This window comes from Piliocolobus tephrosceles, chromosome 1 (assembly GCF_002776525.5).
Source record: "Piliocolobus tephrosceles isolate RC106 chromosome 1, ASM277652v3, whole genome shotgun sequence".
Classification (NCBI taxonomy): domain Eukaryota; kingdom Metazoa; phylum Chordata; class Mammalia; order Primates; family Cercopithecidae; genus Piliocolobus; species Piliocolobus tephrosceles.
This window is the reverse complement of record NC_045434.1, coordinates 137762969-137776970: the sequence shown is the minus strand read 5'-3', so window position 1 is coordinate 137776970 and position 14002 is coordinate 137762969. Positions and strand designations below refer to the sequence as shown.

General features: G+C 39.6%; 1 protein-coding gene across 1 annotated transcript in view; it reads right to left on the bottom strand.

Annotated features, from left to right (window-relative positions):
• LOC111540355 (uricase) overlaps positions 1 to 14002 on the bottom strand; it is an 89778-nt gene that overhangs the window by 10177 nt on the left and 65599 nt on the right. Inside the window, exons 2-4 of the mRNA XM_023208658.2 lie at positions 9041 to 9259; positions 6452 to 6568; positions 6274 to 6352 (exon numbers count right to left, since the gene is read on the bottom strand). Of these exons, the coding sequence (XP_023064426.1) occupies positions 6274 to 6352; positions 6452 to 6568; positions 9041 to 9259 (415 nt within the window). The remainder of the gene's footprint in view (positions 1 to 6273; positions 6353 to 6451; positions 6569 to 9040; positions 9260 to 14002) is intronic.

Here is a 14002-nt window from a genome sequence, read left to right as displayed (position 1 = left end):
TCACACCCTCTAAAAAAGATTCCCATTTAGACTGACAAGAAGTAATTCAAAAACTATCCTTTTCTAGGTTACGCCCCATGAAATCACTTAATCAGCTTTTTTGTTTTGTTTTGTTTTTCTGCCATGGTTATGGAGTAATGCAAAAGAAAGATTTTTCACATTTCACTTTGCTAGAACATAATCTTTTCTAGCTTTTAGTGTCCTCCTACACACTTAGCAGATTGTGGCTTATCTCTCAGAGAATCATACATCCTACCCTTTAGCTATCTAAGGGAAAGAAACTCACTGCGAATTAATAGAAAATAAGCCCAATTCCTTACCTACGCATCAGGTGTCACAAAGCACAAAGCTTTATTGAGCCAAGAAAAAGATCTTGTCATAAGAGGATAATTGCTTCCACATTTAACACCTCCAAAAAGGACACAAATAGCTGAAAGGTAGATATTTTAAAACCATATTAAATCATTCTAGTAGAAAATCTCAAACTTGTAAAGTGCTAGGAAAAGTAAAGATCAATTAAATATTTGCCTTGGAGAGTCCATTTAGCTCGTGCAGGGAGAGTGAAAGCTCCCTCTGTGCAATTCTGGATGGAAAGAGATGACATCACCCAGATGGTAGGAAATTAACTGGGCTTTTGTACAACCAGGTGATGATCAAGAAGATTTTTAAAGACCACAAATCTGCCAAGAACTTTTCTTACAGAGGAACTGAAGAGCACTTTAGTCTTGATATCAAAAGGACATAAACAGACTTCTTGGCAGTAGCCATCTCCGTCCTGGATCTCCCACTTCTCCCATCTCACTTCTTCCATCTGCCCATCTTGTCACCTCTTAAATGTGTTCTCCTCCAGGACGGATTTCATCAGCTGCCTTCCTTACAACCATCCCCCACCCTCACTACCCTTCATGTCAATAGATATATAGGAAGTATTTTTCACTACCAGAAGACACAATCTAGTATTTGAGGTCTCTTTTCATCTTCCATGCCTCTATTTAGCCATGCTTTAGCTAAATTTCATAATTAGCGTCAAATGGGAGAAATTCGGTGCTGAAGAAATTGTGAGTTATAAGTCAAATAGTGCAGAGGTTTGGGGGTCGATTTAGTTCAAATTAGTGACTCGATCATACCAATGACTTAAAGGTCATTAAGCTTGTAGTTTCTCACTGATACATGACAGAAAGAGTTCCGAAGATTCGATGCCATATGATACCTAAACCAACAGCCTGCATCATACACCTAGGTCCTAGTTCTCCTCTCAGGGCTTGAGAAGTCACAAACGTAACACCAGCCCTCAATCCTCTGGGCAAACAAATTTATTTCTGTCTTCCAGATTCTCCTGTGGAATCAGCAGGCTTTGAAACAACTAAAATACAGCCTAGTGATGGAGCTGTAAAAGATCCACTAGGAAGAAACAGTGTAATGGGAGTTTTAGAGCAATTCCTAGGGCTTAAAGTGGTGCTTGAAGTTCAGTAGGATTTCTAGAAATGTTTGTTCATTTGCTATGTAAGCATGAATATAGTCCATCGGGAGACACCCAGTCACACCTCCTCCTGGGAGGAGTCCTTTTGGGAGTGGCATGACTGAACATGTGATTAAGCACATGTGTTTGAGGGGGCAGAAGTCTTACCATTCTAGCCAGTCCCCCACCAAAGGCACTGCTCAGGTGTTTGTAACAACACCCTTCACCGTGTGAATGTGTGAGTGGTGTGTGTATAATATAATTACTATTTTCTTTAGTTAAGCCTTTACAAGGGCATTTCTTAGGATAATGATTGTAACATTCTCTCACATTACGATTCCTACAGTTTCAGCTCTCGGATAACAAGCAAATAAAGAATTAAACTTTGCTACCAAAAGAGCATACATCCCTACTCTCCGAAGAGGGACAGAGTAGAAATTTCATCTTCATACACACAACACTGAAAGATACACACACCCCTATACATGTGTACACACATACCTGTATACACTTAAGGCAACAGATGTCTCTTCCGTTACCCCAATCCCTGCCAGCCCTGCATGAAATCAGAGGGGGAATTGGGGGCTGGACTCCAGATGAGTCAAGCTGGAGCTTCTGGGAATACTGCCACAATGATCTCAATACCCTGAAGCTTTGTATCTTTCTGCAGAAAGAAAACGTTTTAACCTGATTATGGTGGCTAGCTTTTCCACTCAGCTGCAGCCAGGTGATTAGAATTCAAGCTGATAGCAACTCTTGGTCATTCCTGGAAGGAAAAGGATATAAAGAGAAGTCTGTTTTCCTTTTGTGATCAGCAGAGCCCTATACTTGGCCACTTGACTTCCACCTCCATGGCTCTACTAAAAGTATTCTGGGAAGTCACCAATGATGTCTATTTATTGACAACATAGTTTCTCATCAGTCCTCTCAGAACCCCAACTTCTTAAATCTCCTGTGGCAGAGGCGAAATCTACTTGCTCTTCCTCCTGGCACTCAGCTAGACGACATTTTGCAGTGTCCCTTGCAGTGAGGTGTGACTATGTGACTGAGCTCTCTCCAGTAGAAATGATCCATGCTGTTTCCAGGCCGGGAGCTTATGCTTCAGGGACTTTGCCCCTCCTTTGGCTCCTCCAAGCTCTTTCTTTGGCTGTCTGGTATGGGGGTCTATTCTCAAGACGACACCAAAAAGTAAGGATTAAAAATATAAAGCTGCCACTAACCTAGGTTCCTGAAGAACTTCATGGAGCACAGCATCCACCTGACCCCCTTAACCCCACACACAGACACTGAACTGGACTTCTACAAAAAGACGTAAACTTGTAGTGCTGAGCCACTGCATATGGCCTTATTTGCTATGCATCTTGGTTCCTCAGTAACTCAGAAATCCCTAATTTCTTGAAATGTCTTTTTCTTCTGCTTCCATGACACTATCATCCCTCATCTTCCTTCTATCTCTCTAAACATTCTTCTGTCTCAGTTTTTAAACTGCCCAACCCTTACAGTGGGGAATTTTTCCCAGGCCATCTCCTCTTTCAAACTCTTCTCACTTTGTATGTTTTTCTGGAATGGTCTCCTTCTTCCCTATGGTTTTACCTACCCCCTATCTGCTGTGGCTTCACCTGCCACCAATCTGCTGATGTGCCCCAAATCTATCTCCATCACATGGTCCCACATTCACCAGCTTCCCACCTGAAAACTTCCCCTGTGTGTAATCTCTTTAGTCAGTTGTCCAGTCCTCCCACATTAGGGTCAATTTTAACTCCTCTTTCTCTCCAATCTTTCATCCCTACTCAACCACTAAGACCAATTGATTACACTTCAAAAATGTCTCACATAATGTTTCCTACAACCTCTCAGTCCCTCCAGCTCTATTTCTACTGCTTTAGTTTAGACCCAATCACTTCATCTTTGCAAGAAGTCTCCAAATGTCTCACTACTGCCTGTTTCTCTAGCCTATCACCATACCTTGTTTAGAATTTCTGACCAAAAACATGCACATACTAATCTGACCACTGGAGACCTTCTCTGGTTCTCTGTTGTCACTCTGAACAATAACTATAGCTATTATTTAAGGAGATCTTCTGGTGTGCCAAGTACTATGCTAAATGCTTGAATAAAATAAATTTAGCATTGATCTCCTTTGTTTCCCTGGACAGTTGTTGAAGTGGGCACTGGTATCCTTGTTTTACAAATTAAAACCCACTCACCAATGTAGTATAAGTAACTTTGCTCTTAATCACAAAGTTATTAAGTAGTGGAGCTCAAATTCAAATATGATTCATTCTGACCTCAAGGCCTCTTGCTTCACCACTGCGCAAAACTGCCTCCATCTTATACTAAACTTGTGTATAGTACATGAGGCCCTTCAGATTCCAGCCCAAATCACCAACTTATTTATCTTCATCTCCCTTCTTACATTCTAGAAATCAGACCCACTGAACTTGTTACTGTCCCTTAAATGTTTTGCCCTTTCCACAGTTAAATAAATTACTTCCCCTGCATAGTCTTCAGCATGAAGCAAGTGCTCAAAATATTTTACTTCCCCTCTTCCACTCCTCATGGATTATACTCATATGTATCCTGTTTCTTCTGCCTGTAATTCCCTTTCCTCCTTCAATGCGCAGCATATTCTGAATCAGTTTTCAAAAGTCAATTGGAATATTTTTTCCTCCCCTGTCAAGCCTTCCAGACAGACTGCTCTGCAAAGAGTTTCTTCCACATCTCAGTTCCCATAGCATGCTTTTAATCCCTTCCTCATAGTCTTTAGCCTCTCATATTGCAATCAATCTGTCTGACTAGGGTCAGGGAACATCTTATTCCTCTCTTTCTCTACAGCCCTTTGCATACATGATCGGTCCTCGAAGTCTAATTGCTGAATGAATAGTATATGAATGAATGACATAAGCACTTTGCATAAATGCACTCATTGTTAATTAGCTCTCTTGAGGCCTAATCCTAGCTGCTGTTATGATTTTACATAATTGAAAAATGTAACAAATGTTAAAAAGCATATCCCAAAAGTCACCGAAAAGCAGTTCCGAGCGACGCTGATCTGTACAGTAGCCACTAAGCCACATGTGGCTATTAAGTACTTGAATTATGGCTAGCATAGCTTGAGATAAGCTGCAAATATAAAATACAGAATTTTAAAGATAATTTTGTAAAAAGAGTGTAAAGTATTTCATTAGTAATTTTTATACTTATTGCATACTGAAATATTTTTGATGTTATTTAAATAAAATATATTATTAAAATTAATTTCCCTAATTTCTTTTTGCTTTTCTAATGTGGTTATGAAAACACATTTTAAATTACATATATGGCTTACATTATATTCTAGTTGGGCAGAGCTGATTTCGAGTTTCTAATTTTATGGGGGTAGTTAATGAGGCTTGGATAGGATAACACTGAGTCAGGAAACTTCTTTCTCTCTCCTCCAAAGCTGTATATCTAAGACAAGAAGGAAGGAAGAAGAAAAGAAGGAAGAAGGGAGGGAGGAAGAGAAGGGAGAGGGAAAGAAGGAAGGAACCAGAGAGGCAGAAAGGCAGGAAGGAAGGGCTAAGGAGAGGAGGGAAGGAAAGAAAGAATTTAGTTCCAATTTAACTTAACAAATAGCTCAGAAAGCTAATATAGCATATGACTACACACCTGGGTGATAAAGATCATCTTTTCCACCAAATACAACAACTGTTTAGTCCCTTTTATATAACATTAATTTTATAACTGTTTTTATAACATTAATTTTATAAATATCAAACATTGAGAAGGCCCTAGTTATGTACAGACTTTAATTCAGATAGTGGAAAATATTTAAAAATAGCTAATACACTAGAACTTCCTAAGGAGGGCGTTATCCAAAAGAACTCAGAATGAGAAGGGACCTTATATTTTATTAACCTTATAATAAATCTGATATTCATTAGATGCCACTTCAAATTTCTACTAAGGAGGAAGGGAAGGGAAGGGAAGAGAACAGCAAAGAAAAAAAAGGGGGGGAAGAGTAAAGGAAGGGAGGGAAGGAAAATAGAAAAATTTCAGAGCCAACCCTTTCATTTTATAACAATCATTAAACTTTATTTTTTTATTGAGATAAAGACATTATTACCAGCTTTGGCTCCATGGTTCTTAGAGGTCCTCTAGTCTAACTCTTAGCCAATTTTTGAACTCTGCTCTGACAAGCTCAACAAATCTGTGGAATACAAGCTGTGGAAATTTTAATATTTGCTAAGTTCAATTATCAGTACTGATAACACCTATGTTATAATTGTGTTTCATAATTAATTTTGAAATTTCCTAGCAAATAGAATTATATCCTTGCCATTGCTAACTTAAATGAGATGCATTTTGTAGGAATTACAAAATTAGTGGTTTTATTACACAAATAAAATTTCAGGAAAACTTGACTATTCCTTAGTAAATATTTCCTATGAAGGTTACTATAATTGTGACATGATACGGCACAAAAAATATTGGTCAGAAAATTCAGAGATGTGGGTTCTTTTCAGCCTGGGCCTTTTTAAATGTCGCCTTACCTCAAAATCTGGTAATAAAAATGATCTACCTGACTCATTCCCCAGGGTTGTGCAAAATGAATTATTTCATTTTTATATTTTAACACAAAAAGTAGATAATTCTTTAATGCAATTCAGAGTCACAATATTCATTTCTATCTCAGATTTAAAAGTCTTAAAAATTCTCTACAGTTTTCCTCCATGTTAATAAACAGAATTGTTTAGAAGAAAGGAAGAAAAAAGAAAACAAAACCACCCTGAAGTTGCTACTATAGAATCAAAGCATGAAAAATAGTTTCTTACCACTTCTCAGTTGTTCAACTTCACAGAAGTGTGTTCCAGTGGGAGTGTGAATAAATGCATGGACATGCTTAACTCCATTCTGAAAATTAGGGAAACAAATTATTTCCAGGAAAATTTCAGTACATGCCATAAAGCCAATTTCTTTAATTAAACTGAGAGCACAAATAAGTGAGTTAACCTTTTCAAGACGCTTCCAAGGGATTTCTTCTACGTAGACTTGAGCTCGGATTACATGGTTAAAAGAAGAAAGAAAATACTCACAAATATTCACACCGAAGGCTTCTATGCTTTTGATCTGTAAAAAGAAACAAGATGCTTCAAACCAGAAATAATTGTACCATTTAAAAATAATTTATAAATACTGTTGAATGAAATTATGGGAGGTCATTGCTTTGGACTAAGTTCTTGCATTAGGCCCCAACAGACCGGACCAAAATGGAGTCACTTATGCTAAATGCCACATAATCCAATTGAAGCTTTAAGGAAGCAGATAGATACCAAAACAGACCAGTTTTTCCTGAAAACAGGAGATTCCAGTCTATCTGAGTCAGCATAATAAGGAAGTCCCCTCTACTTTAACTCTTACCAAAAAAGTAATCTGAAACCTGATGTTAACCAATCAGTTTTTTTTTTCCATTGTTCTGTTTCTTGTTCCCATCTTACAAAACCCAACGTTCTGTTCTCACCCAGTGAAAGCTCTTACTCTTCTTTGTAGAACAGAAGCTATCCCTAATGGTAAATAGAAACCAATTCAGTCTATAACTAAACTCATTGTAATTTTATCTTTTGATATTGCTCATGATGTTCTCTTTCCTGATGAATTGCGTTTTAGAACTAGACAAGTACAGAATAGAGTCTATCTCAAGAGAAAAAGGTGTTTATCTCAGTTTTTTACTAGAGCTTGCAAATGAAGTTAATAATCACCATCACCAGGTGAGACTCTTTTGTTTTTAAAAGAAACCCATTTTGCAGGAGAGGATGTGTCAGTGGATGAGCAAAAAATAACATTCAGATTCTTCTCACAGTGAGCTCAGTCATCACTTGTACACAGCACACTATAACACTCTGAACTCTATGAGGCTTCCCAGTTTCCCAAGGAATGCTAATGAAGGGCCACTTCACCTTCCTTACCTTGCATACAGGCCTTCTATTGATCCCAGCTCTCCACCCCCATCATGCAGCTTCCATATTAATCCCTAGTAATATTTTATGGTCTTAGCACAGTCTACAAATTATTAATGGCTTTGCCTATAATTAAAGTGAAGTATTTGTACAGGCTTCCCCAGTATAATTCTGTTTTATACTTGTAGGCCCAGAATAATTATGAATAGCATCCTATTTTGAGCTCAAAAGTGTCCTGGTTTGGATAAGAAGTTACACGATCACTCTATCCATAATGAATGACTTTAAGTAGTTTTTAACATTCAGGTCCATTCTTCACTTTTCTGCAAACTCCTACACAATACAGGAAATACAAGAATCTGTTTTACCTGGCCCTTGTCCATATCACAGTACAGGTCTACTTTCAAATGATTTTTTTAAAGAATGCAATTCTTTTTTCCACAGCCCCATCTATGTTTGCTGTGTCATTCTGATTAGCAAGAGAAAGGTTCAGGGTAGAAATAGGAGTTGTAGAAATTACATTGTAATGTTTGTTCATTTAATGAATTATGGGTATGGATTTCATGAAAAAACATGAGAAAAGAAGCTTTCCAGTCTACATTTCTTGTCTTTTTAGACTTCGTGGCAAGTAAAAAAAAAAATCACTTTAATTGCCCAGAAATCTGGGTGACCCAGCACAGCTTCACTCACACTTAAAGAAACAAGAGGTGGGGTCGGGCGCAGTGGCTCACACCTGTAATCCCAGCCCTTTGGGAGGTTGAGCCAGGCGTATCACGAGGTCAGGAGATCGAGACCATCCTGGCCAATACGGTGAAACCCCATCTCTACTAAAAATACACAAAAAAATTAGCTGGGCATGGGGGCATGTGCCTGTAGTCAGCTACTTGGGAGGCTGAGGCAGGAGAATCGCTTGAACCCGGGAGGTGGAGGTTGCAGTGAACCAAGATCATGCTACTGTGCTCCAGCCTAGTGACAGAGTGAGACTCCGTCCCCCCAAAAAAAAAAAAAGAAACCAGAGCTGGAAATGCTAAAATATCAGTTCTATCAGATCTAAGTCTCGCTTGAAAAGTCCTAATAACCACTGTATATGAATAGTAAGTGGTAATAGAGTTGGGAAAGTTAGAAGGGTATTAAAATTTGGAAAACAGATTTCAACAATAAAAATAAATGTATTTCATACTCAAGATATTCTTCTGTATTAATAACAAGAAGTGAAATGATATTTTCTTCTATAAATGCACACCACTCTAAAAAAAATTAAAAATACATGGTAAGACTCAAAGAAATGCATAACAAAAATGTGTAAAATTCTATTCTGAAATTCTTTCAGGACCTTGATTTTCCTTTGATTCTAATTAGAGATAACATGTTATTTTGTCCAGTAAGATTTTCTGCCTAAAAGATTGCAGTGAGATGAGAGCCGAGGAAACAAAGATGTGAGGTTGGTTGGTCTGTTTGTTTTTCAGCGAAGTTTTCTCCAATCCTGAGACATTTAGGCTAGAAAAGAACATTTTTTAAAAAATGGCTTAAATGTAAAAATAGGTTAAAATGCAAAGGGGACTTGAAATAAGCAAGTAACACCGCATGCTGTTTTATAGCAAATTCTGCATCAAGATAGGCAGCATCTAAGAAGAATGACACATACTCCCTTAAACTTTGCCAAGACATGAACTGTGTTCTTGATGGTGTCTGTAGGGATGATATCTGAATTATCTCCATGCAGGTAATCTTTTTTGGAACTCAGAGTAAGTTGCACTGAAGTTGCCACCTCTTTAATGCTGTGATATTTTCCATCTCGCTGAATATGGAGAACTTTTACCATATCCTTCCCATAGCCAGTTCTGACAAACTCCAACTCATCATTCTGCAATGAAAACACAGGCATCTTATTGAAGAAGGCTAAATGAAAGCCAAAAGTTAGATGAAAGTTACTTAAGCCTTCATTTTATCATACAATTGCAAAAGATGAGATTCAGAGTATATATGGAAGCAATATCACATTCTACTTTTGAAGAAGAATGGGAACTTGTATAGAAAAAAGGGAATCCCAAGCAGCAAATGAAAATATATCAGATTGTTCTGAAGACTGACAGGTAGAGGGCTTTTTTGATAATAAATACATTAATAGGACCTCCTGGGTCAAAACTATGTGTTTTATTTAATCCCTACTAACCTAATCCTTGTAATAGCACCGTAAAATCCTTATAATCCCAGTGTAAAATGGGAACTAATATTCCCATTTTATGGAGGGAGAGGGTGAGTTTCAAAGATATTAAGTGATTTGCCCTAATTCATACGGCTAGTAAAGGACAGAGCCAGGATTTGCACTCAAGTCTATTGACTCTAAGTTGTAGAATGGCCACTATGCGAACTGCTTTTCTTCCATAAAATGTCTTGACTGTGTTAGCTGGAAATAATTGCATGCCCTTTTTATACAGAGTGATATTCTGGAGAAAATGCCCTGTGATCCATAGAAACAATTTGAAAATTGCCTTTTCTACTTGCTGCCGGGAAGAAGAGTAATTAGTGACAGGGTCCCGATTACCTTCAGGAGTGCAGAGCCAAGGCTGGCTGGCTGCAGGGAGAGCTATGCTTTTAGTGAAGACACACTTAATAAAAGCCTGGTGATTGATGCATTACTACCCTTGTCTGAAGCTGGAGCCTTGGCTAGTGCACACATTCATCTCCACTGGTAGAATCCATAAGATTTGTCCCTGGGCTTTACTGGTGTTTGAGGAAAGAGGCAGGAGGGAGTAGAAGAACAGAAAAATCTTATTTTTTTTAGCACAGAAATTGAACATTAAAATAATGAAAGAAGGTGACAAAAATAAAAGTAAATAGAAAAACAGCATGCAGTAAGAGTCTGGGTAGAGAGGCAAAGAAGGAACCTCATCTGCAAATCACACTTAGGATGTTCAGGTGTACCAAGGGCTGCCTAAATATCTATTTGAATAAAAACATCACCAGACTCTCTGAGGCGAATTCAAGAATACTAGCCAAAGTCAGAAAGTACTGCTGTTGTTAAAGTCGGGGGTGGGAGGCTGCCTCCAATCTTGGAGCTAGAGCTGGGCAGGGCAGGCTATTGTTGGTCATTGAACATGCCCTCGGGGGTTAAGATGTCTGAATTCAGTTCTTTCTTGTGAGAGGTTAAGGAAAACTCTTGCAGAGGCCTCTGAAAAGCCTCTGGCCCAACATCTGGGGACTCATGCTGAAGAAAAGGGTCAATTAGAAAACCAAAGGAGCAGACTCAAGGGATCTCAGTAAGAACTACAAGCCTGATGGGGAAAGAGAAACTGTTGTGTGGTAGTGGCTTTGGGATTAAATGAAGTTCAAATTCAACCCTGTCACTTAAAGCTTTGTGGCTTGCAACAAGTAATTTAATGTTTTTGAGCCTCAGTTTCCCCATTTGCGCAAATGGAAAGAAGCACCTCTACCTTGTAGGGCTGCTGGTGAATGCCAAAGGCCTGGCTTAGTTCCCAGTAGCTAGTGGTACACGGAGGTTAATCCCAGCAATAGAGGCCGGGTCTGGCTGTGGAAGCAGCAGCAGAAGTAGCAGAGGGGACCTTGATTAAGGGTGCCAGTTTTCAGAGTGGACATCACTGCGGGCAGTAACAGATGGAAGACTCTGGTGTATCTTGAGCCACAAGGGACTCTACCTGAAGGAGGAAGGCATTTGGCTGGGTCGGGGCCCTTAAGTGGTATGGACTGGAGTCTGGAATGAAAGGTCTCCGAGATTATCCATCATCCCCAACATGTACCAGGACTCAACAAATATTGCTCCTTAGCCTCATCGCTGCCCCTATATATTCAAGCAACAGTAGTTTAGTCTATGAAGGCAAGTGGTACCTATGTGGTACATAGAAAGAGTAAATGATAGCCGCCCTTCATATCCCCATTCCTGTTCAGCTCACCAGCATAGTATCTGGTCACACGTCACCGCAAATTCTGCTTTAGCTATGCTGATCTAATCACGGCTGCCCAGGTGTTACATGCTTTTTCTGTCTGTTGGTCCTTGGATTTGCTACTCCTTCTTTCTTGAACACTTTCTCCTCCTTACTACCCAACTACCAACCTCTTTGCCTGCCTAGCTTCTTCTAGACAGCCTTCAGGTCTCAGATGCCACTTCTCCCAGGGTTCACTCCAGCCCTTCAAGTCTGGAGTAGTTGCCCCTTTTAGGTGCTCTCAAAATACTTGTTATTGCCTTATCAGAATATTTATCAAATTGTATTGCAACTGCCTCTTTGTATCGGATTCATTCAAAAACAATAAACTATGAAAGCAGGAACAAGTTTGATCTTGGTCACCATGGCAACCTCAGCACTCAGCACAACGCCTGGAACATAAGTAGGTGCTTAATAAATGTATCATGAATGAATGTATGGTGCCCCCACCGCCTCCACTGCTTGTGTGATGACACAGCATAGTTAATGAAAACACACAAAGGATCTCAATATAGGAAGAGCCACTTCAGCTCAGACCCCAATTAGGAAGTCCTTTTCCTGGGAAAGTGGGGCAAGGAATTTATGCCCTCTGATCACCACAGCCTGGAGATCACAGGCACAGCTGGCCAAAGAACGAAAAGCCCAGGAAGGGCAGAATTGAGTATAGAGAGAGTCGGTGAGGCAGCACAAAATGTTCACATTGCTAATAAGACAGGCTTCCAGTGCAGCACAGCCATCCCAGACCAGAGATCATGCAAGACATGTGCAGGACAGGTCGGCACTCCTTAGCAAGACCCTGATTGGGCTAAGCAGAGTTGGCCCTTGAGCAAAGTTTGAGTAATCAAGTTTACTGGCAATGAGTCCGTATGGAGGGAACTAATCACCTGAGCCTGGAGTAGGTGGAAAAAGTCTGGTGTGGGACAACCAAAAGCATCCCTGCACTCAAAGAGCAGATAATGGCCTGGACCATAACCGAGGCTGTTCTCCCCCAGTTCTCTAATCAGATAAAGCAGAAGTAGGTGTCAGAGCCCCATTGTCTAGAACGTAGGGAATGGTGCAGAGATCTCATACAGTAAAATACAAAGGGTGCTCTCTTCTGGAGAGTGGGCAGGTGGCTGAAAGGACAGGCTTTGGGCTCTGCAGTCAGGCAGCCCAGGCGGAATCCTTGTTCTGCCACATATTAGCTCTGAATGCAGGCAAATTTCTCCATCTATAAAATGGGAATAATAGTAGTGTCCATCTCTAAGGATTGATGTGAGGATAACATGAGAAAAAAATATAAAGGACTTAGAAAAGTGTTTTACCAATAATCAGCACTCAATTAATAAGCACTTATTAGCTATAATTATCACTGATAAACAATAATCACTCATCAAATTTTGCATTAAAGGATTTTTCTAGTTATTGACAGAGATAAATACCTAGAGTGCACACCAATGGAGAGCTGGAGTGGTCAATCAAAGGGCTGGTACTATGATAAGGCATACTTCTGCCTGCCTCCCCTCAGGTACATTTTCTTTCTTTCTCTTTCTTTCTCTTTCTTTCTTTCTTTCTTTCTTTCTTTCTTTCTTTCTTTCTTTCTTTCTTTCTTTCTTTCTCTTTCTTTCTTTCTTTCTTTTTTTTCTTTTCTTTTCTTTTCTTTTCTTTTCTTTCTTTCTTCTTCCTTTCTTTCTCCTTCCTTCCTTCCTTCCTTCTCTTCCTTTCTTTCTTTCTTTTTTTTTTTTTCAGGGTCTTGCTCTGTCACCCAAGCTGGAGTGCAGTAGCATAATCACAGCTCACTGCAGCCTCAACCTCCTGGACTTGAGTGATCCTCTCACATTAGCCTCCCAAGTAGCTGGAACTACAGGTGTACACCACCACATCTGGCTAACTTTTGTAGTTTTTTTTAGAGATGGGATCTCACTATGTTGCTTAGGCTGGTCTCAAACTCCTGGGCTCAAGTGATACTCCCACCTTGGCCTCCCAAAGTGCTGGAATTATAGGCGTGAGCCACCATGCCCAGCCAGGAATAAATCTTTAGCTGGCTCTACACAAGAAAAATCCGCTTTTCCACACATGTCTTAAAATGTAAAGGGATTATTTGTCTGCAAGTAATATTGGAGAGAGCACTCAGGGATTTTAAATGACTCATATATTTTCACTTCTGCAATAAGATAGTAAGTGTTCTATTATTTTCAGGCCATAATGAAAGTGATATAGATGTCACTACAGGTCTAGGGGTTCTTCCCTTAGAGTCTTTTAGCCTCTAGAAGCTTAGTGGATGGATTTGGGTTGGAACTGTGTACTCCATGAGGTTGTAACTAAAAGTTTATTTGTTTAGGGGAGGGAAGAGGTGAATCTTTCTGGGGAGAGCATTTGTAGAATTTCATTAGATTCCAAAAGGCCTCATGACTTATACAATTTAAGAAGCATTACTCTGTGCAATTGGTGTCCAAATTATTAGGATCACTTTGATCAAACTGACTTTGCCACGGTCTGACAACTAGTCATGAGGCAGCAGGAGGGAGAAGACTTGGTCATTTTCAGTGTACAACTGCCTGGATGCAATGGAACAGTACTGTAAAGGTGAAGGCTCTAATGTCTGATTGCCTGAGTTTAATTTCTGCCTCCACCACCTGCTAGCTGTATGGCCCTGGGCAAGTTGCTTATTTTTTTTTTTTTTGTTC